The sequence below is a fragment of the Leucopleurus acutus genome (assembly GCF_964270905.1).
Source record: "Leucopleurus acutus genome assembly, chromosome: 15".
Lineage (NCBI taxonomy): Eukaryota > Metazoa > Chordata > Mammalia > Artiodactyla > Delphinidae > Leucopleurus > Leucopleurus acutus.
The window spans coordinates 45,639,316-45,663,534 of NC_139157.1; the positions used below are offsets into that span (position 1 = coordinate 45,639,316).

A 24,219-nucleotide genomic window follows, 5' to 3' on the forward strand; every position below is an offset into this window, starting at 1 on the left:
TGTTTTTTGGTCATGCCATGCATGGCATGTGGGATCTTAGTTCCCCTACCAGGGATCGAACCTGTGCCCCCTGCATTGGAAGTGCGGAGTCTTAACCACTGGACCGTCAGGGAAGTCCCCATCAGGGTGTACCTTAGAAAGCCAGCAGCTTTCTCCTTAAGGCTCTGATTTGACCTTTCTACTTGGTCTGAGGCATTAATCCAGGTACATCTGGATGTATTAGGGATAGTTCAGAATCTGCCATCTAGGGCAATTCTATCATCTATAACAACTCTGGCCAGTGAGTTGAGGCAGACCTGACTGCCTTCTAAGGCTCGGGTGGCATCACTGATCACTTTAGCTAAACTCAGGGATACATATCTTACCACTTTTTCTGATTAACTGACTCACATCATTGGGATTACCAATCACAGAGTGCGCATAAATGAGTCAGTTATCCCTCTGGGAAGTCCTTCCAAGTAACTAAGGATGGTCCTGTTTCAGAGAGATCTCCATAATTATCTGAGTCTCTTATGACCATGCCTGGGGTACAAATTATTGTGATCTTGGAAGTAGAAAAATTAATGTGTGGCTTCCACACAAGAAGTACAGTCCTGGGGGTGAACAGGGTGTCCCTTGAAAGAAAGTGTTGATTATAATTATTGGGGCTCCCCAGTGGAACCAATGTAAGTCTGAGATCCCAGATGGACAGTGCCTCCAACATGGTGAAGAAGTTCCAACACCTGGGGGAAAGTTATAACAACCAGGACACTGTTCAGGCATCTGTCTGTAAAGCTACTTTCTGGTATTCATCCTGAAACCCCCTCCTCACTTGCTCCTCATTAACAGGCAATACAGTGGAGGGCCATTTAATTCCCAGGTGACCATACAATCTGGCTGATATGTTTGCTACCAATTCCCATGGACTTTCCTCAAATTCTGTTGGTTGATAAGGCCTTCATCTTTCCTTTTTCAGAAAGCTATGTCTCTCTCAGCATCCAAGCCTCATCACCAAAAACTGTTAAGAAATGCGAAGGATCTGAAATTTTACCCTATTTGCAAGCTAACAAGCTAGCCAACACAGTTTCACAGATGCTAGTATAAGACACAAAAACCTGCGTTAAAGACAAAGGATAAGTTATTATTCATGACCATAGCAGTGACCAGTACATCGATATTATTTTTTCGTGATGCTGCCCTGAGGCCCCAGTTCCTACAGGCCATGAGGAAGAGGCCCAGATGATACCTACACTTGCAGTGGATTGCATTAAGGAGAGGAGCCCTGAATTTAGGGAACCTGAATCTTTTATAATGGGTAGTAAGCATGCCCATCCTTTGCTCCAGGGGGAGTCATCATCTTTACCTTCCAGAGCTGTTCACTATACAAACATCCTTGAATGGACTGTTCAGAACAAAAGGCATTCAGTACCTCTGCTCTCAAGATATTCAGAAACCCATGGAGAGCTGTTTCCTAACAGAAATCCATAGTTTCTTAGTAGAAATTACCAGAAGCCACTAACTTCTAATTCATATTTTACATGAGCTATTGTATTCAGCTGTGTATAACAAAATCCTGAGTACAGTGGTTTAACCAAATATTGTTTGTTTTGTTTGGCTTTTTCCCTGCATGTAACCAGCAGTCCAGAGGTGGCCAGTCCAGGTTTGGTACAAAACTAAATGAGTTCTTCAAGGACCAGGTCTCTATCCTCCTGCTCTACCATCCTCACCATTTGGCTTTCCACTTGATGGGTGGAGTAACAACATACTCCTCCCCCATTTGTATAGTTCTAGTGCTCCGATTATCAGATTTGAAGGAAAGCTTAAAAAACTGAGATATGAAAGAGGAAGAATTAAGATACAAATGTAGAGTGATTAGGAGATACTAGCAAGTAGATTTCCATAGAAACAGTGTGGGTGTAGAATTTTACTAGAAAATTTGTGCAAGTAGATGGATTGGATCAAAGTAATACTATGTTTTGAGGTTCACGGGCAAAGTAATAATTAACAAGTTAACAGAAGTGACTTGGAAGGTTTAATGTAACTGAATAATTTAGTAGATAAGCTATAACTCAAAAATATTTTTAATGAAAATGGGCAATTTTAAATTTTGTTACGCAAATACACAGTTCAAATAGCATTATAATATTTCATTGTTTTGGTACTACTGTTTAGATTTATGAGCTACAGTTTACAGTGCTGTGTAAAAATAGGCACCATGCTTCCAAGGAGATCAGAATTCAGCTTGAGGCTGTTTTAGTTTGCGATAACACCCTAGTGTTAGTCACTATACTTTACCTTCTGTATTACCTTATGGAATTGCTACATAGAATTTAATGCCAAGAAATCTAAATTTTCTTAGAGTAGAAACAAGCTTATATGAATAATTTTATAGCAACCAAAATTAAACTATCTGCTGCAGTTGATAGCAAGGTTTAATTTTCAGCATATGCTGAAGCAATCAGTTTTTAAATAGTCATGTTTCTAAATAATCCATTTATGTTTAACAGATCATTTAATTGAATAATCTCAAAGCACTAAACATCTTCAAGACTGAAAAAAATAAGTCCATGTAGACAGAGCAGGAACTAAAGAAAAATAGTTTAAGAATAAAGACTATCCTCAATTATGCATTCTATGAATTATCCATGCATTCAATTTGTTTCCTTCTGATTATTGTCTAAAACTCCCCTTTTTCTAATGGTAAAAAGGTTTGATAGAGATGAGTTTGAATATGGAAATGAACTTGTCAACAGGTTTCAATAACTGATTCCAGGTTTAGCTCTAATGATCTAAAGTTCACTACAGATGTTTAGGCACATAATTCTCATGACCATAATTATCATTGGACAAGACTCCTTCTCCAATACCAGTTTCTAGGGCTAAAATAATTTGCTCGGTTGATTTAAAATCATCAAATAATCGGGTGGAGATCAAGATGGCAGAACAGAAGGACATGGAGCTCACCTCCTCCCACAAATACACCAATATTCTGTGGAATAATTCTCACAGAATACCTACCGAATGCTGGCAGATCTCATACAATCCAAATTGCAAGAAAGATCTTTATGTAACTAGGTAGGATGAAAGAAAAGAAAGGAATTGGGGTGGACCTGCGCCCCTGGGAGGGAGCTGTGAAAGACGAAAGGTTCCCTCACCCTGGGAACCCCCTTCACCAGCTGGGAGATCAGCTGAACTGAAAAGGAGCGTCAGAGGCTCAGAGGAGAGCACAGCAGCTGGACTGTAGCAGGCAGAACAGAGAGAGACCAGCACAGAGGGTCCTGGCCATCTCCGTGCACTCCCTAGCCCAAGAACACCTCTGCTGGTGTGTGTGGGGGCTGGGTGCTGAAACTCGGGCTTCAGCAGACAGGCCTGGGAGAGGACTGGGGTTGGCCTTGTGGAGACAGCCTGCAGGGGTGGAATGTGGTCTGAGCTGCAATTGGGGTGTGGGGGGGTACACAGGACCTAGCCCAGGTCTTCCATAGGAGCGCCATTAATTGGAAGAATTTATATTGTTAAAATGGCCATACTATGCAAAGCAATCTACAGATTTAATGCAATCTCTATCAAATTACCCATGACATTTTTCACAGAACTAGAACAAATAATACTAAAATTTATATAGAATCAAAAAAACAAAAAAAACCCTAGAATTGCCGAAGTAATCCTGAGGACAAAGAATATAAAGCTGGAGGCATAACCATCCCAGACTTCAGACAATACTACAAATCTACAGTAATCAAAACAGCATGGTATTGGCACTAAAACAGACATATGCATCCATGGAACAGAACAGAGATCCCACAAATAAACTCACACACCTACAGTTGAGTAATCTTTGACAAAGGAGGCAAGACTATAAAATGGAGAAAAGACAGTCTCTTCAGCAAGTGGTGTTGGGAAAGCTCGACAGCCACATATAAATCAAGGAAGTTAGAACACTCCCTCACACCATATACAAAAATAAACTCAAATGGCTTAAAGCCTTAAACATAAGATATGATACTATAAAACTCCTAGAAGAGAACACAGGCAAACATTCTGTGACATAAATTGTAGCAGTGTTTTCTTAGGTTAGTCTCCCAAGGCAACAGAAATAAAAGCAAAAATAAACAAATGGGATCTAATTAAACTTAAATGCTTTTGCAGAGCAAAGGAAACAAACCAAACGAAAAGACAACATATGGACTGGGAGAAAATATTTGTGAACGATGCAACCAACAAGGGCTTAATTTCCAAAATATACAAACAGCTCATACAACTCAATAACAAAAAACTAAAAACTAACCAAAAATGGAACAAAAAACTAAACAACGCAGTCAGAAAATGGGCAGAAGACCTAAATAAACATTTCTCTAAAGACATACAGATGGGCAATAGGCACATGAAAAGATGCTCAACATCGTTAACTATCAGAGAAATGCAAATCAAAACTACAATGAGGCATCACCTCGCACTGGTCAGAATGGCCATCTTTAAAAAGTTTTTTAAGTTTTTTGTTTTTATTACACAACGGAATATTACTCAGCCATAAGAAAGAGTGAAATAATGCTATTTGCAGCAACATGGATGGACCTAGAGATTATCGTACCAAGTGAAGTAAATCAAAAGAGAAGGACAAGTACCATATGATATCACTTATATGTGGAATCCAAAATATGATACAAATGACTTATTTACAGAACAGAAACAGATTCACAGACATAACAAACAAACTTATGGTTACTAAAGGGGAAAGGGGATGGGGGAAGGATAATTTAGGAGTTTGGAATTATCAGATACAAGCTACTATATATAAAATAAACAACAAGGTCCTACTGTATAGCACAGGGAACTATATTCAATATCCTGTAATAGCCATAATGGAAAAGAATATAAAAAGGTACACATTTATACTTTAAAAAGTATACATATATATATAAAACTGAATCACTTTGCTGTACACCAGAAGCTAACATAACATTGTAAATCAACTATATTTCAATTAAAAAACTAAAAATAAATAAATAAAATTATTAAATAATAATTAATATAACAAGTTCCTCAGTCAAAATATATAAATATATGTCCGGGCTGTTTTCACATGTTCAAGGCTAGGTGCTGTGGATGCCAACAATAATAATTATTACTAGTACTATAACAATAATCCTAATAATCCCTTATATTCACATAGTTCTTTATTGTTTAAAAACTATTCTGTATTAATTTTCTTATTTGAGGCACTCTATATTCACATGAGGAATTACTCTCCAAGTAATACTGCCCCATCTTACAGATAAGGCAATTCAGACAATCGAGTGACTTGCCCCAAGTCATAGGCGTACACATATACTTATATGCAAGACAGACACAGTCGCTCCTCTCATAACGCTCTGTTCTAATGAAAAGTTCAGAGAAGTTACAGGCAACTGCAACATGGTGACTGTGGAGCTAGAGGGGTACAAGTCACATCCAGGCAGTGAGGGGCTGAAAAAACAGACTCCGGGGTGGGGAAGAAGTAGTCAGGGAAGTGTTACAGAAGAAAACAAAGTCTCACTTCAGATTCCACTATGCTGGCTCTGAGAAGAACATTAGTTTCTACTAAATTAACTTATTCTGTTCTCAGAATGCAGCAAGTTGATTTTGGACTTGATAGAGTAAAACTTTTAAGGTCAATACCATGCAATTTTTACCTCTGAGTCAAAGTTTCTCACTCTGGTTCCTGTACCAACTGCATCAGTTACCTGGGGTGCTTGCTAAAAATACAGACTTGGGTAGATGGCGATGGAGGCTACCCTGGACTTTTTCTAAATTTCTTGGGGATGAGGTCCAGGAAAATTGCTGCTTTAAGTATGAACTACTTGGGGATTCTGAAGTCAAATAGCAAAATAAAGAGGATATTTTTGGTAGTGGCTCTGAATAATTCCTGCTTCAATAAGGCCTTTTTTTTTTTTTTTTTTTTTAATGGGGGTGAGGGAGAGTGTGTATTTTGGGAAAACTGTAAGTGGCAAATGGTATAGGGGAATAAGAGTTCTATGTAGTGGACTGTCAGCCTCTGCCTCCCCCCAGTCACCTGCAAGGTGGCTGGCTTAGAGTAGGTAGGTGCTCGATGTTTGTTGACTTGTTGAGCACAGGGACAAAGGTATTTATAACTTCCAAGAGTTTTGAAAGTCCTTTCTCTGAACTTCTGCACCAATCTTTCAGAGCCCAGCTATCAGAAGCAGTCATAATGGAGTAGCTAGGGTGTGTGGATTTTGGAGAAAGACTGAAATCAAACTCCAGACCATCAACATTTGAGAGGATCAAGTTCCTTAATTTCCCCATTTATAAAGAAGAACTAGAAGTAATACATCCCAGCGTTGTTGGGAGTCTTAACTGAGTTAACAGGTTATCTATTACAAATAGGTATCAATGAAATACATCATTAATGCAAACACTCAGAACCCTATCCAACACATAAATGCATTCCATAAATGCCCATTCGAACCCAGGTATTCCTTAATGTCTGCAGTAGGTCCCCTTAACAGGTCAGAACCTCCGAGCAATTATCAGCAGAAAATGAAAAAATAAATGAAATCCACGACGACCCAGTATAGGGGTCGTGGGCTGCAGCTCAGCGGGTTCCATGCGGTCGAATGGGTGGGAGAGTGGTCTCTCCCCGCCCGGCTCGGAGCACGTGGTCCGCCCGGGCGGGAGCTAAGCCTCAGTGGGGGAGGGGAGCGGCGTGGGACATCGCGGAGGGGGTCTAGGCGGCCCCGGCTACGGTTGGGGAGGCGCCGACTGCGCAGGCTCAAGATAGGCGCAACCACTGTGCGAAGATCCGAAGGGGTGGAGCGTTCACCTGGCTCCATGCTCTCTTTACTTACGGAGCGAAAGCCTGACTCTTTTTAAAAATAGTTTTCCGACTGTATTTGTACCCGCCCTGCGCAAGTTGTTCATCATTGGAAGGCCTCCTTCCCCAGAAATGAAGAAGCCTCTTTCTCTAGTCGTGCCCCCTCCTCCCCCGTGGAGTCACAGTGGACGCGCCCCACCTCCCCTCGGCCTCCGGAGGTGGTTTGGCTGCCCCCTCCCCCTCCCCAGTGTCGCGAGTTGGCGCCGCTGCCACCCCCCGGTCCGCGCTCTCGGCCACTCGGCCGGGCGGTACCGAGCCCTCCCGGCACTCCCCTCCTCTCTTCCCTCCGGCCCTCCGGCCTGCCTTTCCCCGCGGCACTGCCACCCCCCCCCCCACCTTCGCCCCAGCCCTCTTCTCTCCCCGCCGAGCCGCGGCGGCAGCAGCAGCAGAAGCAGCCAGAGGAGGAGCCGGAGGCGGCGGTGGCCGGGGAACCCATGGCGTACAGTCAGGGAGGCGGCAAGAAGAAAGTCTGCTACTACTACGATGGTGAGAGGCAGGCCGGCCGGCGGGTGGGTGGGCGGGCAGGGCTGCGGCGCCGGGCCCGGAGCCGCACCTGGCTCTGCGGCAGCCGTCGCGAGTGGTCGCCGGTGCTGAGGGGTCAGGAGGAAGGACCGACGTTTGGCCGCATCTTAACCCATTCGCGACCCGACACTGTCTGGCAGCCTCCGCGGGGAGCTAAGTGGACGCCCCAGTTTTCCGTCCGGCCCCTCTCCTTCCCGCAGTGTCGTCCGCCGCCGGCCTACCCTGGCTTCGTGCTGGTGCGAAGCAGACGGCCCTCCCTCGCGTCTCTCCCCTCCGCCTCTCCGTGGGAGGGAGGTTTGGGGTCCCCTGCTCCGGCCGCCTGCACCCGATTTTCCCCCCCGGGTCAAAACAGCTACCCCGGCCCAGACTCCACACAAAGCCCCACGGCCTCGAGAGCTCCGCCCCTCGAGACCCCATTCCTCCTCTCCCCTCCTCCGCTCCCCTCTGTCCCCGGCTGGCCCGAGCGTCTTCTCCTTTCTCTGCTGCCGGCCTCTCCCCGGACCCCTCGACCCGGGTGGGTGCTGGAGAGTACCCCTTGAGGGTGGGGGCTCACGTGCGCCTTGAGGCGCGCTCACACCCCTGTTTTGCGTGGGCTCCATCCCTCTCCTTTGTTTGCCGGGTGCTTTGAGCGCCACTTTCTCAGCATTCAAATGAAAAGGCTTCACTTCCTCAATAAAAATGAGGGTTTTCGAGTTTGAGGTAGTCAGGCTTCACGGGAAATAAGACGGAGGGAGGGCATCGTAGAGCTGTTGCTGCTTGTGTTGTCGATCAGGCTCGATGGGTCCTGGCTTGCCTCTCTGAGAGGTGGTTACCACCCACTTCTTTGTTGCTTTGTTCGATCAGGAAATACCGTGCTTTGGAGGTGTGGGACAGATAGCATTGGCATTTGGCTTGCGAAGGCTGTTTCTAGGCGATGGGAGTCCTGGTGCAGGAAAACTTTGAGGAGCAGTGCAGAAAGTGCTAAATAATCAGAAAAGCTTGAACTCGTGGAACAGTAAATTATAAAAGTAAGATAATTTCATTTTAGGGGTTCTTCTCATTTGCAATTTGAGCAGTAAGTCTTCTTGAATCCTGTTTCTTGGGCCAGTCAAAATACAATGAAAGGAGCCGTTACTGTTTTACAGATTGCACAAAGACGTTAACTTGGTAAATAGTGCCTAGTAGGTTACTCTCCAGAGAAGAAATTCTAAAATTTAACAAAGAAGCTAGGTTCAGAGACCTGAAAGTCCATCTGATTTGTGAGAAGCGATACAAATTTTGGAAGCTGTTTACTACATTCAATGTATTGTAAATCGTAAAATCTTAGAGCGGTGGAAAGATCTTACAGGACTAGGTCAGAATAAATCTGACTTTAATTTTAAAATGGCCATATTATATCTCTCCAGTTAGCAAGGATGAATCATTTTAATGCCTCTTTATATAAAATAACCACTTGTGTCATTTGTGGAAAAATCTAAAATCTTACAGAAGAAATCTAAATTGTTTGATATTTGGTAGCTAGTGCTAAGTAGTCACAGCCATGTTTTTAAAATATTTTTTGAGAGAACTGCATGTATGTGTGATACAAATTGATTTGAAATTATGCCATCATGGGGGGGTGGAGATGGGAGTACATTTTAATTTTAACGTGAATTATTAACGTTTCTTAAAGTTAATTCTTTAAGAATTCACGCATATTTTGGGTCACTGGCCTGGTCTTGCATTCCATGACCAAATTGGAAAGTATATGTAAGTTAATTTTTAAAACAACATTGTTTCTCTAAGGTTTAGAGATTGTTGTTGTCAGGGCTTTGGGTAGAGAAGAAAGGTTTTAAAAGTTTGGGGTAACTGGTGCTAAGGCTCTTCCTGGAGCTGCTAGTTGCTGTTGACAGTGATAGACTCTGATGAAGTAAGCTGCTTGAAACTTCTTGTCACCAGGCTTGAACCGTAGAACCAGGAGGTACACTTAAGTTGCAGTTTTATCAGCTATTTGTTCCTGGGCCCGTTTATGATGAGCCTTTGTTGAGGAAATGGGAGCAAGTACTGGTCCCAAAGGTGGGATGCAGACTTGATAGGAAGAGCAATCTTCGATTGTGACTTAAGTACTTTACAGTGGACCATACAACGGCATTATCTGATGGCCAACAGCAGGTGTATAACTGAATGTTTGGGTATCTCTGGTTAGGTTATCTGTCTTTTGTCTGTGGCTCTTCCTTGACTAATTTTTAGAATGGAATTTGTAGTTGCTTACATTTGGAATATGCTTTGAGTTCTTTTCATGGGCGTGGGGCTAGTAAAATATTTTGCAGAGGTTATTAAATTGAAGGAGTATTATTATGCTAATTCTTTGTATGTGATAGTATTTTAAGCTGTGCATAGTTAATTCCAAAGCTTGCATTTTCATCACCGGAAAAACCCTATTTTGTCAGCTTATAGAGGTAGCGATAGTAGTTTTTTCTTTTTTTAATTGTGAGGAAAGAGGATGCAAGTAAAGCAGCTTGTGCACAGGGAACTAACTCTAAGATACACAACATGGATTGGATTTGGAGTGTGTGGTGTCAATAATAATAGGGCCTTAATCTATTAGACTAGAATAGCTGGTTTTAACTTGTTAGTAAAGGAAGTAGAAGGAAGAAGGATAAAGAGGAAAGGAGTGAAGTAGCAAATTCTGTAACCATAGGAATCCTACCTTTAGGCTTACTGGGACCATTAGGACTACTCTTGGTGACACAGACAGAATGTCTAGCAAATGAAAGGGGCTTCTAAAAGACATATGTTCTTTTCTCCGTACACATTACAGTCTTCAATATCATACCCTTTAGATCACTGGAATGATGGTTTCTTCTTCTTTTTTTTTTTTTTTTGCGGTACGCGGGCCTCTCACCGCTGCGGCCTCTCCCGTTGCGGAGCACAGGCTCTGGACGCGCAGGCCCAGCGGCTATGGCTCACGGCCCGAGCCGCTCCGCGGCATGTGGGATCCTCCCGGACCGGGGCACGAACCCATGTCCCCTGCATCAGCAGGCGGACTCTCAACCACTGCGCCACCAGGGAAGCCCATGGAATGATGGTTTCAAGTGAACCTTCAGGCACTGATGGATAAAGTATTCTTAAACCTTTGAGGACAAGTAAGAGAAGTTTTTACTTCTCTTATTGCAGCTATTGACTCACGACTCATTTCCGAAAACGTATATCTAAATCTTGATCTTCTAGTATATACTGCAAGATTGTCAATAATCTGTAAACGATATAGTTAGATCCCTTCTGGCTTTAAAATAATGCGACTTCCGGGGATTCCTTGGCAATGTGGTGGTTAGGGCTCTGAGCTTCCACTGCAGGGGGCACGGGTTCTATCCCTGATCGGGGAACTGAGATCACACACACCACACAGAGCGGCTGAAAGAGAAAAAAATAAAATGATGTGATTCTGTACTTAAATGTAGTTAGCAAACCAAGCTTTTTTAGGCTCTGATTAAATATATTATTAATACTTTATCTAGAAATGTTAAGTGTACTTTCTTTTAAGCTTGAGGCCAATTACATTTAGTGTCTTCTACTGTATATACAATATGATAGGGTTGTATATATACATAATTTATATGATTACATGCATTGCTCTGTGTTATATTTTTCCCTTCTCTGATAGGACACATCAAACTATTTGGAGACAGGTGGTTCAGAGAAAAGCACTCAACACTGTACAAAGAGTTACCAAGATCATGTCTCCCAATATACTCCTAGTTTACTGTAGCACATTATAAGAATTCTGCTTGGCAGCCAACTTGACAGATTTCCTTAAATGTTTACTTATAACAGTGATGCCAAAGCCTTTTGCTAGGTAGTCCTTAACGTAATTGCATGGGTTCTTAGCTATAGTATAAATCGTTATTATCCATAAAATAGGTAACCTTTTCTTTGGAGGCAAATCAGGGTGCTGAATGAATTATAGCAGCAGTTCACAAATACCAATGGTTTTAATTGCACATCATTAATTTAAACATAGTAGAACATAAGACTGAGATTTTCATATACTTGGGTTCTCTTCCCCCAGATATTTTTTTACCATTTACTTCCTTCAGATTTCACCTTTTCAGAGAAGCTTTTCCCTATTACCTTAATCCCTGTTACTGCTTTTCTCCCTATCAATTATACCACCTAATTTTTGTCTCTCTTCCCACTAGAATATAAACTTCATGAGGACAGAATCTGTTTTGCTGATGTCTATACTTTCACCAGCCTAAATATAAATAAATAAACAAACAAACATTTTTTACATTATTGATGAATAATGATTAACACCTTATATTTTTATAGCTGGAGCACTTTCATATAATATTCTCTCTAATTCTTACACCCACTCTAGTTACAGACAGGTAGGATAAGTGGCGTTTTATTTATTTTCCCCATGAAAATAGATTCGTATCTCTGTTTGACTCAGTCCACCACTTAATCCTTTTCTACATTGTCTAGTTTTAATGTCCAAGGCGAGATCAACATCTGGTACCTAAAACATTTTTCTTTTTTCCTTTGGTGACCCAAGAGTGGAACTATTGCCACTGCTACAGAAAAAAAAAGGGTTTCTCTGCTACCAAAAAAAAAAAAAAGTATTAGTAATTATGTCTTTCCATTAACAAAAATTTTAAATGCTTGTGTTGACAAATCCTTAAAGGAAACAGTTGGAATTGAGGAGGGAGTGTAGTTATCTCTTAGGGAATAATAACAGCACTGAAACATGGATGAGATAAGATTTAAAAGTTCAAGTGTAAGGGTGAAGTCAGCTTTGGGTTCAGAAATATCAAATGGGCTTAAAGTCCCTACTTTGTGCCAGGTAGAGAAAAGATTGAAGTCCTAAGAAGAAAATATAAGACCATATTAGAAGTAAATGCTGGAAAGGGTGTGGGAAAAAGGGAACCCTCCTGTGCTGTTGGCGGAGGTGTAAATTGGTACAGCCTCTATGGAGAACAGTGTGGAGGTTCCTTAAAAAACTGAAAATAGAGCTACCATATGATCCAGCAATCCCACTCCTGGTCATATATCTGGAGATAACTCTAATTCAAAAAGATACATGCACCCCAGAACTTCCCTGATGGCACAGTGGTTAAGAATCTGCCTGCCAATGCAGGGGTCACAGGTTCGAGCCCTGGTCTGGAAAGATCCCACGTGCCGCGGAGCAACTAAGCCTGTGCGCCACAACTACTGAAGCCCGCACGCCTAGAGTCCATGCTCCGCAACAAGAGAAGCCACCTCATTGAGAAGCCCGCGCACCACAACAAAGAGTAGCTCCCGCTCACCGCAACTAGAGAAAGCCCGTGTGCAGCAACAAAGACCCAATGCAGCCAAAATTAAATAAATAAATTGATTTAAAAAAAAAAAAAGGATACATGCACCCCAATGTTCATTGCAGCACTGTTTACAAGAGCCAAGACATGGAAGCAACCTAGATTTCCAGCGACAGAGGAATGGATAAAGGTGTGGTGCATACATACAATGGACTATTACTCAACCATAACAAAGAATGAAATAATGCCATTTGCAGCCACGTGGATGGACTTAGAGATTATCATACGAAGTAAAGTAAGTCAGACAGAGAAAGGCAAATATCATATGATATCACTTATACGTGGAACCTAAAAAAATGATGCAAATGAACTTACTATATGTGGAACCTAAAAAAATGATGCAAATGAACTTACAAAACAGAAACAAGACTCACAGACTTAGGAAACAAATTTATGGTTATTACCAAAGGGGAAAGGTGGGAGGGAGGGGTAAATTAGGAATTTGGGATTAACATATACACACTACTATATATAAAATAGTTAATCTGTATAATACTGTATAGCCCAGGGAACTCTGCTCAGTACTATGTAATAACCTATGTGAGAAAAGAATAGATATATGTATAACTGAATCACTTTGCTGTACATTTGAAACTAACACAGCGTTGTGAATCAACTATACTCCAATGTAAAATAAAAATCTAAAAAATTTTTTAAAAATGTCTTTAAGGAGAAAAAAAAATAAGACTGTTAGATAGTAAGAGAGGGGACCTTTGTAGGGTAAATCGGACAAGGGAGGGCCTGAAGGCACAGAATGGGCCAGCCTCCTTAAAAGAGTTTTCCTACATAAGACATTGCAAACTTCAAAGCCTGGGTAGTTAGAAAGAACCTAGTACACTTAACAGAAAGGAAGCCAAGAGGAAGACATGGGGGAACTGTAGGGTGCCAGGCCAAGTAGTAAAGGGCCAGACCACACAACACTTTGTGGTAAGAGATTTGGACTTGAATATTCAGGAAGCAGAAAGCCATTGAAGGTTTCTTAAGTAGAGAGAACTCTGGAAAGTGGAGAAAGAATGGTAAAGCGTAATAGAATGTGAACACTGAAAGCAAGAATTGAGTATATATTGGTCCACATACAAGACAATAATTGCAACTGATAGACATGGACATATTTAAGAGAGGTTTTGGGAGTAAAACCTATAGAACTTGTTGATGGATTGGAAATGGAGTTGGGGCTTTGTGATGACTGAATAAAGGATGGCTCCTAAATTTCTGAATTGAGCAGTTAGGTGGCTTATTCCTGAGAGAAGAGGATTTAGGGCAGCACTCTTGATTCACTGACATACCCAAGCACCTGCCTGGCACACAGTAGGTTCTTGGTCTGTTCAGTGAATGAGTGAACTTGAGAAACCCCTGATATTTCAAGGTTGGTGGAGGAGTGGCTGTGGAGTGATAGTAAAGTCCAGGAACGTGGTATTGTGGAAGCCAAGAGTGAATGTTTCAAGAAGTGGCCAGTGTGTTAAAGCCGCTAGTGGACTAACTAGTCTGGAAGACAAAAATAATACAGTAGCTCTCTGTTTTTTCCTGAATCATTTTTTAGTCAGCTTTTCTTCAGGGGTATATTTTATATTTCATAGTCCTGAAGTCCAAAATTATCTGAAAGGTGAAAAGAAATTTTTGTAACTCATTTGGAATCAAAAGCTTAACCTGAATTAATGTTTATCATCTTTATTCCTCTTATTCTGAATATTCATACATTTTTGCTGCAGAAATATTAATGTTTGATTACAGAAGGCTGCCCAGTCTCCAGGTTATCACATAATATCTGGCAGATTTATCATTTTACATTTATAAAATCTGAAAAAGTCTGAAATGTATCTAGTCTCAAGGACTTTAGAGGACTTTAGATAAAAGAGATTGTAGACCTTAGTAGCCACTTCTCTTCTGATAGCTTCTTGAAGAGGGAGCAGCTTTGAAAATTTTGCAGATAACTAAATCTTTTTGGTAATTACTTCACATTGACAAAGTTTGTTGTATTCAAGGAGCCACTTAGAGCTAATTTTCCTGGATGCTTATTTCATTGGTAAAGCATTTTAAACTATTTTGGGTAACATTTTAAATGCCCAAATTACATTACTGACTATTTAAATCAGATGAATGAAATCCATAGGTTTTTAAAACTAAGAAAAGCCATATTTTATCTTTATGAAAAAGTAGATGGCTGCAGAGCAGCCACGTAGAGAATTTTGTGATAGGGGATTAAGCAGGAAAAAAGTTGGGGATGGTTCTTTTAGACCCCCCTTACATTTTGGAAGAATTCTTCATAAGCCAAATAGCAGTTATCTGTAGCTTGGCTGCCCTTGTGGACATGTGTCATTTAAGTAGTGTGCATATTCTTTTTTAAAAAAAAAATTAATTTTTGTCTGCATTGGGTCTTTGTTGCTGCACACGGGCTTTCTCTAGTTGCAGAGACGGGGGGCTACTCTTCCTTGCAGTGTGCACGCGGGCTTCTCATTGCGGTGGCTTCTCTTGTTAAAGAGCATAGGCTCTAGGTGCACAGGCTTCAGTAGTTGTGGCACGCAGGCTTGGTAGTTGGGACATGCAGGCTTAGTAGTTGTGGCGCATGGGCTTGGTTGTTGCGTGGCATGTGGGATCTTCCCGGACCAGGGATCGAACCCGTGTGCCCTGCATTGGCAGGCGGATTCTTAACCACTGTGCCACCAGGGAAGCCCAACAAAGATCTTAAGTCTTTATTAAAATGTTTGTATTCTGTATTATGTCCTTTTCTTGTCAGGCTTCCCCCTACCATTTCTTTCTAGGTTCTATAAGTGTCGTTGCTTTCCCAGTAGCTACTACTTAAGAAGATTGGCAGAGTTGCCTTGCCTGAGTTTGAATCTAGCTCCTCTATTGCTAGCTGTTGTGACTTTGACAATATCACCTGACCTGTCTGCATCTCATCCATCTTCACTATTATAAAATAGGAAAGTAGTAATAATACCTACATTATAGGGTTGTTGAGAAGATTAACAGATAATACACATGAAGTGCTTAGAATAGTGCCTTCTAGTAAACTGTCAATAAATGTAAATTATTGCTAACATCTTTTTTTATCAAGCACTCTTGCTGAGAAATTGCAACTGTACTTTCCCTTCTATAGATTATTGTGGTCTTTCCCATTATTAGATTAGTGATTACTTTTCACTGGATTCTCAGTATGTACATAACTAGAGTATTTGATCTTAAGATACGGTAGATATTAGAGACATTTCATCTTGATAATTCTTACACAGGGGCAGATGCAAGTTATGTGAAGATTAGTTTCTTTATTCTTACTCTCGTTATCTCTTTTGGTAGTGATGACAACTTAGAAATACCTTCCTTGCGTTAACCTTAGCTCAGTGATGCTTCGTGTCTCTAGTGGGCTTTCTACATCTAAGAATTCATTGAGACCAGGCTGCTTTCAAGGAACTTTATGTGTACTACCACGATGTAGAGCGGAGCTTTATAGCTTGGGAGGTAGTTTGTTTCCTGCGTTCATAGACTGAATTGTGATAAATGCAGAGGAGTGTCCCCATAGCTCTGCTTTGCTACTTGTCTGTATTGTCTTAGCTTTACTGTTGGTACAGATTAAGAAAGGTTACTTTCCTTTTAAATGACCATGTGTATATATGAATTGTTTTCAGAAGAGAGCTTGTGTTGAAAATGAAGAGTTAAGTAAATTAGAGGTGCGGTACCAACAAAATCAATTAGTAGTAGTATTAGAAACGGCTATGTTATAAAAGTGAATGTTCATCCTGGACTGTTATCAAAAATATGGAAGAGAGAAGCAAAAGGTTTTGAATTCTTAGTTTTCATTAAACAAACAAAAAAAGTTGTGTATTTAGGCAGGATTTTGAAAGATTTTTTTGATCTAGAAGGGGAGTAAATGGCATTTTTTATCCCTAGTTTTTATTATATGAACCCATGTTTAAATGATTAACTTCAAGCCACTAAAATCAGCTTGGCTATCCTAACAAAATTTTAGAATTGATTATTTAAAAACTAGAATTAGTACTGAAGGTAATTTCTAATAAAGGCTGTTGTAAAAATTGCCCATTACATTAGAAAAATGGTATATATTTAAGTGGCATCCTTAACACTTTTTATTATAGAAACACTGGATCTTTACCTTAAAGTATTAATTTTGTTGAAATTTGGTAGACAAAAATCTGGGATTTTGGTGTTTTTATTTTGTTTATTTTTTTATTTTTTTGCGGTACGCGGGCCTCTCCCGTTGCGGAGCACAGGCTCCGGACGCACAGGCTTAGCAGCCATGGCTCACGGGCCCAGCTGCTCTGCGGCATGTGGGATCTTCCCGGACTGGGGCACGAACCTGCCTGCATCAGCAGGCAGACTCTCAACCACTGCGCCACCAGGGTAGCCCTGGTGTTATTTTATTTAAAATAAATCTTATGTGTCAGTTTTAAGGCCTTGGGATGTAATATATATCATAAAAAGATAGGTTAGGAATTATAACTTTTTAATCGTGAAGAATGAGAAAAAATATCCTTATTACCTTGAAAAATGTAATAAATATGTCATCATTGCAAAACTTTATTTAGGATCCAAATTTCAGTTACCAAAATTTTTATTGACTGTGATATGGATATATAAAACATTGTAGCCGCGATAATACCAACTATAAAGGATTTTTGGCACACCAGAGAATCATCCAAGAAGCAATATTTGCTATAAAATTTTTAAGTCATACTGGTGAAACTCAGAGAATGTACCTTAAGCATCTAAATTTGCCAGTAAATACTAAAAGCAGGTATCACTCTAAGGAACAAAAACTCTTGTAAGTGAGTAAAGAGTATTTTATTTGGGCTAATCCTAAATAAGAAAGTTCAGTAAACTAAAAATCAGAAAAGCTTGCTTTCCTTAATCTTTGAACAAACATAATGTATTGATGGAGTCATCAGTATGTAAAAGTGTGCATAGGATCTTGGTTTTCTAATACAGTTTGAAAGTTGAAAAATCTAAAATTATTATTTAAGATTTCAAATAAAGCTTATTTAGGTGATAAATGTCGTCTAATGGTGGACACATAAATTTTAATAGTTCATGAAGATTCTCTTGTCTGTATTGTTCATTTTGTCTCTTTCCTCTTTTAGGTGATATTGGAAATTATTATTACGGACAGGGTCATCCCATGAAACCTCATAGGATCCGCATGACCCATAACTTGCTGCTAAATTATGGCTTGTATAGAAAAATGGAAATATATGTGAGTATACCTTTCGGTAAATATTCACTGTTTGTTTGTTTGTTTGTTTAAACCACTACTTTGAAACTTTGTTTTCAAAGTTGGAGGGCATTTAGCAGATGAAAAGGTGTGGAAGAAAACAGAAACTCCTCTTTTTGTTTTATTCTTCAGAGAAAACTTGAGAGTGTGGGAGCTGTGGCCTCTTTTTTTTCCCCTATTCCTTCAACCATTTTAAAAAACAGTTTCCCTTCCCCAGGTTTTCACATAACTGGAGACCAACTCAATTTAGCATACTAAATATTTTTGTTATGATAATTATTGACCTGTCTGCTGCTGAAGAGTTGACCTGGGACTGTTAAAAAAGAATTATGCAGAAAATTAATCCTACCAATATTTGTTGGCGTATAGGAACACTGTATTAGTGAGCACGCAAAGTGTCTATTTTGTAGAAGATGTGGGAGTATAGATAAACAGATATAAGATGCAACAATTCTTATCCACTTGGGGAGAAGAGAAAAACTTGAAGCAGTTAACAATGTTGGGTAATATATGTGAGCTTCTTTGTTTCAGATTATAGACATTTGGAGAAGAGGAGTTGGATAAGACTTTCAGTTAGGAAGCCTTGTGGCAGAAGTGTGTCATAAATGAAACGATCCTAGGAACAAGGATGATTTGGATAGTCAGGGGAAAAGGAAGAGAGATCATGAACTAATAGAGAATGAATCTCATTCTACCTGAATGAGTCTCACTTATCCTTCCTGAAGCTTTTTGGTCATTGATGAAATTACTGGATATAGAGCAGGAGGTTTGTGATAGAAAATAAGAGAAAGTAGAGTTTATGAACGTGGATTAGTCTTTAGAAGGGTTGACCTATTTCCACTAAAATAAAAGGAGTGATTAATTCATAGTTGGTGTTAGGCCTGCCTAATCCTTTTTAAAGGAATGTGAATTATCTTTGGATTTGATTTCTATTTTCTAAAACACACATGTATAAATTTGGATTTGCTTTGGAATTTATCTATTTTGTTCTGGCAGACCTAGTTCTTTTGAGAGTATTGTTAGGGGAAATTGTATACTTTGTGTTTGGTAACCCTGATGTTACCAGTTGTAATTCCACAATTCTGACATTTATTTTTCTTCACAGAGGCCCCATAAAGCCACTGCTGAAGAAATGACAAAATACCACAGCGATGAGTACATCAAATTTCTACGTTCAATAAGACCAGATAACATGTCCGAGTATAGTAAGCAGATGCAGAGATGTATGTTTCTATGTTAAAAGTATATATTAGTAATGATAAATATAAATGAGTACTTTTAGAAGCTTGTAATTAGTTATCCAAATCTAGGTATTTTCCTGATCTAAAATATTGTTTTAATTATTTACTGATTTAAAAAGTCCATGTAACATGTAAGCTACTTTAAAAAAAAAACAAAAAACCTACTTGAAGCTTATTGGTCTGCCAAACTGCCAAAGGGCTATCTGGATCTTCTTTGCGTTTTGTTTTGGTTCCTTGTTAACTTTGGGATAATGGATATTGGTGGGGAGACCTCACTCCCCTGCATTAAAAAAAAAAAGATTGTACTTTGGCCTTAGCTTGGTGTGTATGCCTCTTGTCTTCTGTTTGGGTGCTTTAGTTAATCTGGACTATTCCAGAAAGTTCCAAAAAACAAAACTGAATTTGCCTCCTGTAGGCAACTGTTTACATTGAATTTACAACTACATGCTTACATTGTATCAGGTATTGTAAGTAATCTAGAGCTGATGTAAATACATGGGAGAATGTTCCATGGGTTGTATGCAAATACTATATAAGGTATTTGAGCATCCCCAGATTTTGGTATCCTCAGGGTCTTGGAACCACTCCCTTGTGGATACCAAGGGACAATTGTACATATAATTTGTACTTCCCTTTGTTGTATTAGTGGAGCTTTTGATTCTCTTCTACATAGTGTTCTCTTTTGTAGATAAAAGGTATTTTATTATTAGAGATTGGTTGGCTTGAAGATGGAATGCAAAATGTCATTCTAAAATGACTGGAACAGTGTCTTTTAAAGCTTGATACTGGAATTCATTCTCATTGATGTTTCTATTGATGGACTTCAGTAATGATTTTTTAAAAAAAAGAACAGTTTCAATAATACTAAATTAAGTGTAGTTGCTAGACATCTCATAAATTCATAGAACTTCATGTACATTTCTATCATAGATTATCTCATTTGATTCAATAAAATGCTGTAATATAAATAGATATTATTTGTCCCTGTTTTTTCAGTGGGGATTCAGGCTTAGATTAAGTCATGGGTAGCCCTAAGGTAAATGAATTAACAGGATTGGTTTAAAATTTACATAATACTGAATTGTATTAAGATTGTGATCATATCTGAATAGCAGGAAGCTAAAATTTATTCATTATAGTGTCAATGAATTAAGGATGTGCAAAGCTACATAAAATAATGACCCTTTTTTTGAAGAGGATATAAATTAAGGGATGAGGAGAAACTGAGAATGGGTTATATGCATCACGACATATTTAGTTCCTCTTTCATTCAGTACTAAGGAACTAAATATGTCGTGATGTGTGGTATATCTGCATGTGTTGTCTCCTTGTGCCTTAAATATTTCTTCTGTATCTTGGCTGTCATGAGCTTAGTTAATTCTTACCATCTTTCAAGATCAATGCTAACCATGGACGTAGGGAACCAACTGTTACATCTTTTTGGTAATCACTAAAATACATTTCAAAGTTTTGGATGTTCTGTGTACTTAAGGAGTTTTAAAGAATGTAAATCATAAAGCAACTGAAGTTACTTATTTAAAGTTTTTAGAATTTTGATTAATTTACTGTCGTATATTTAAGGAGAAATGCCTGGAAAATTTAAGCCCATGTTTTAATTAAATAACACCAAATACCTTTTATATTTTGATAGCTATTGATTTCTTGTTAATAAAGCAGACATATTCCACAAATAATCATGTTAAGAATTGGTGGTGGTATTTCACATATAACACTTTAACTGCCTTGGATAAAATTGCAAACTTTAGATTACTGCTGTGCTGTGTATGTTTTATGATTGCATCAAACAAACGTTATTTGTAGGAAACAGTTTTTGTAAGAAAAGGCTTTCATTAATTCACAGAATGAGTTGAAATTAATGAAATCCATCTTCCACAGTTAATGTCGGAGAGGACTGTCCAGTGTTTGATGGGCTCTTTGAGTTTTGTCAGCTTTCAACTGGTGGTTCAGTTGGTAAGTGTCCTGATTTGGTCAAATTTGAAAGTTGATTTAAACTTGGTATGTATCTTTTGGGTTATTTGCTTAGAACAAGTTTTAATAGTGGCGGATTTTAATAACAAAAAGTGTGTTTAGCAGAGTACAGTTTTCTTTAGCTGAGCCCCCCTCCATGTTTTGGGATCTTAATGTCTCAAACTTTTTTTTTTTAATTTTCAGTTTTTTACTTCAGTTGCATTTTCACTTAGAGACGTCTAGCTACCATTGTCACTACTCCTTTCCATCTATGTGCTCTTATTTAATCGGATCACAACTATAGGAAAATAGTTATCTAAGGAGAAACTGTTAGTGCCCTTGATAATGATCCTTTTATGGTTTTATACTCTTGCTTATTTGCTTATGCATGGCATACTCTTTCCACTAGGGCTTTTGTCTAGTTATACTAATTTTTTATCTTAAACATTTAAAAGTCTCCCCTGTCTTGTTTGTTAGCTGGGGCTGTGAAGTTAAACCGACAACAAACTGATATGGCTGTTAACTGGGCTGGAGGATTACATCATGCTAAGAAATCAGAAGCATCAGGATTCTGTTATGTTAATGATATTGTGCTTGCCATCCTTGAATTACTAAAGTAAGTTAATTTGTGTTGATGTTTTTCCTATGAAAAAGTGTTTTATTTAAAACAATAAAAATCTATGGCTTAAAAAAATAAAAGTGAACAGTGGGTTGAAAATAGTTAATGGTGAATCATCATCTGTGGATTCATTCCAAACCATTGTAAAAATACAGGAAATTTGCCCAGTCCTTGGATTATTAAGAATGAGAAGTACATATCAATGTTTGAGGCTCCATTAAGTACCTTTCTAAAAAACATTAGAAGTAGTTTGACAATTTAGATTGGAGGTATAGTTTTAATTAATGAAAAATGACATGACCTGAGAAGTTTATGTTCTAACATTTTGTAAGTTTTAACTTTTGAAGGCAAAAATTTGAAACCTATGTTAAAGGAAATTTGTTTACCTATTGAATGAGACCAGCTAACTGCCTAGCTTCCACATAGAATGGGGTTTTGTGCTAATGGATATAATCATCTAAGTTGCTACAGGAGTTAAAGTTATTCTTGACTGCAGTTTGAGAGCAATATCTATAGCGGTATTTGTGATTTTGGAGATTTACAAAGTTAGATTTTTTACCCTCATTAGTTATAACACATCTTAGCAGATTCTACTTCAGATTGTAACAAATTGGTCTTTTCTTAACTTTGAAAATGTTCTTGCCTGAAGTTATTCCATGCATACTATTTATAAAGGCTAATTTTTCAGTTACTTAAAATTAGGTATTGACTCCTTCAATAAACAACTGATCTCTGTCAATTGACTAATTGAGAGCCAAGCAAAACCCCTTGAAATCATTTGCCTTGTTTTTTAATTCACTGTTGATGTTGGTTGCTGTGTCTTCATCTCTGAGCAGCAGTTCTTACCTGCATGCTAACAGTCTTAACAGGTTTAATGTAGTTTCTCTGGACATACTTCTTCAACTAGTGCAAACTTGATTTAATTAATTGACTATTGGAAACAGCTTATGAGCCACTCAGACATTTAACTTTGTTCACACTTTTTTTTTCTTTTTTTAAGAAAGTCTATGATGAGACATTCTGGTTTTTATTTTCCAAGTTTCTGAATGTTGCTTTCCTGCGAGTTGAGGATATTCTTGAGTGCTTAGTCGGTAATGTCAGCCTGTATTGTATTCTTTTAACATGGCTGTGGTATTATTGTAAAATAAACACAGTGCTCTGCCATTTAATTCCATAATAATCCTCACTTCATTGTGCCTTGAAAGGATGATATATGAAATTCACTTTCCTTTTTTCTTGTTTTGACATGGGTATGCACTGGTCATAAGATGTCCAGTATGGTGATACATGTGGCTCTTAAAATGCATTCGAATTTTACTGCGATTTGTAGTTCTCCAAGCAGCACTGTGAAGTGATGAGAATACCACTTGTGGTTTCTGTCACAAGCATTCGGTTGAAATAAAAAAGAAGCCGTAGACAATACGTGAACAAGCGAGCATGGCCATGTTTCAGTAACACTTTACTTATGGACATTGAAATTTGAATTTCATTTAATTGTCACATATCACAAAATTATTATTTTGATTGTATTTTTCGGCCATTTAAAAATGTTAAAAATTATGCTTATCTCAAAGGCTATACAAAAAGAGGCCATTGTCCAAATTTGGCCTATGGACCATAGATTGGCAAACCCTATTTTATAATACTAAAGATATGCTAGAGAGATGTTTTAAAGTAACAATCTTAAGTAAGGTATAATCTTCAGTTATTAATGTACAGAAACATATACTATGTTTTCAAGGCAGAATAGGGCAGATTTCACAGAGTAAGTACATTTTCTCACCTAGATTGGGTGTAAAGGGAAGATTTAAAGGTCTGAGGCTCAAACTGTAACTTCAGGATGGTCTCTTTGAATGGTGTCTTAGGCTGGAAGTAAAGAAAAGAAAGGGGATTAAACATTCTGGAATGCAGGAGCTCAAAAATAGGTTTCCTGAATCCATGGTGGTTTTTCCCGTCTTAAAACCTTTTTGGAAACTTACTTAAGGTTTTGTTTTCAGGTATCATCAGAGAGTCTTATATATTGATATTGATATCCATCATGGTGATGGTGTTGAAGAAGCTTTTTATACAACAGATCGTGTAATGACTGTATCATTCCATAAATATGGCGAATACTTTCCTGGAACAGGAGACTTGAGGGTAAGACTGAATTGTCTGAATAAATATTATGAGATTAACCTAGGAGGTTAGTAATCTTACACCTGAACTAATGTTTTTCTGAGTCATTAATTTGAATCTTGTATGAAGGATTAGTCATTTTATATGCTATAACATTTGTTGGAATTCACTTTTGCTGACTACAAGCAAACATTCAATGAGAACTTAAAGGGCTTTCTTTTGCTGAGCTTTTTTCTTTGGTTGAATAAATATTTTTGAACATCCACAAAGCATGAAGCAGTTTTCTTTTTTTTTTTTTTTTTTTTTTTGCGGTACGTGGGCCTCTCACTGCTGTGGCCTCTCCCGTCGCAGAGCGCAGGCTCAGC

General features: G+C 38.8%; 1 protein-coding gene across 1 annotated transcript in view; it reads left to right on the forward strand.

Annotated features, from left to right (window-relative positions):
- Window positions 1–7,049: 7,049 nt before the first annotated feature.
- Window positions 7,050–24,219, forward strand: part of HDAC2 (histone deacetylase 2) — a 31,298-nt gene continuing 14,128 nt past the window's right edge. The window contains exons 1-6 of the mRNA XM_082855859.1: window positions 7,050–7,333; window positions 17,778–17,890; window positions 19,014–19,131; window positions 21,046–21,120; window positions 21,595–21,733; window positions 23,734–23,875. Of these exons, the coding sequence (XP_082711985.1) occupies window positions 7,282–7,333; window positions 17,778–17,890; window positions 19,014–19,131; window positions 21,046–21,120; window positions 21,595–21,733; window positions 23,734–23,875 (639 nt within the window). The 5' untranslated portion in view covers window positions 7,050–7,281. The remainder of the gene's footprint in view (window positions 7,334–17,777; window positions 17,891–19,013; window positions 19,132–21,045; window positions 21,121–21,594; window positions 21,734–23,733; window positions 23,876–24,219) is intronic.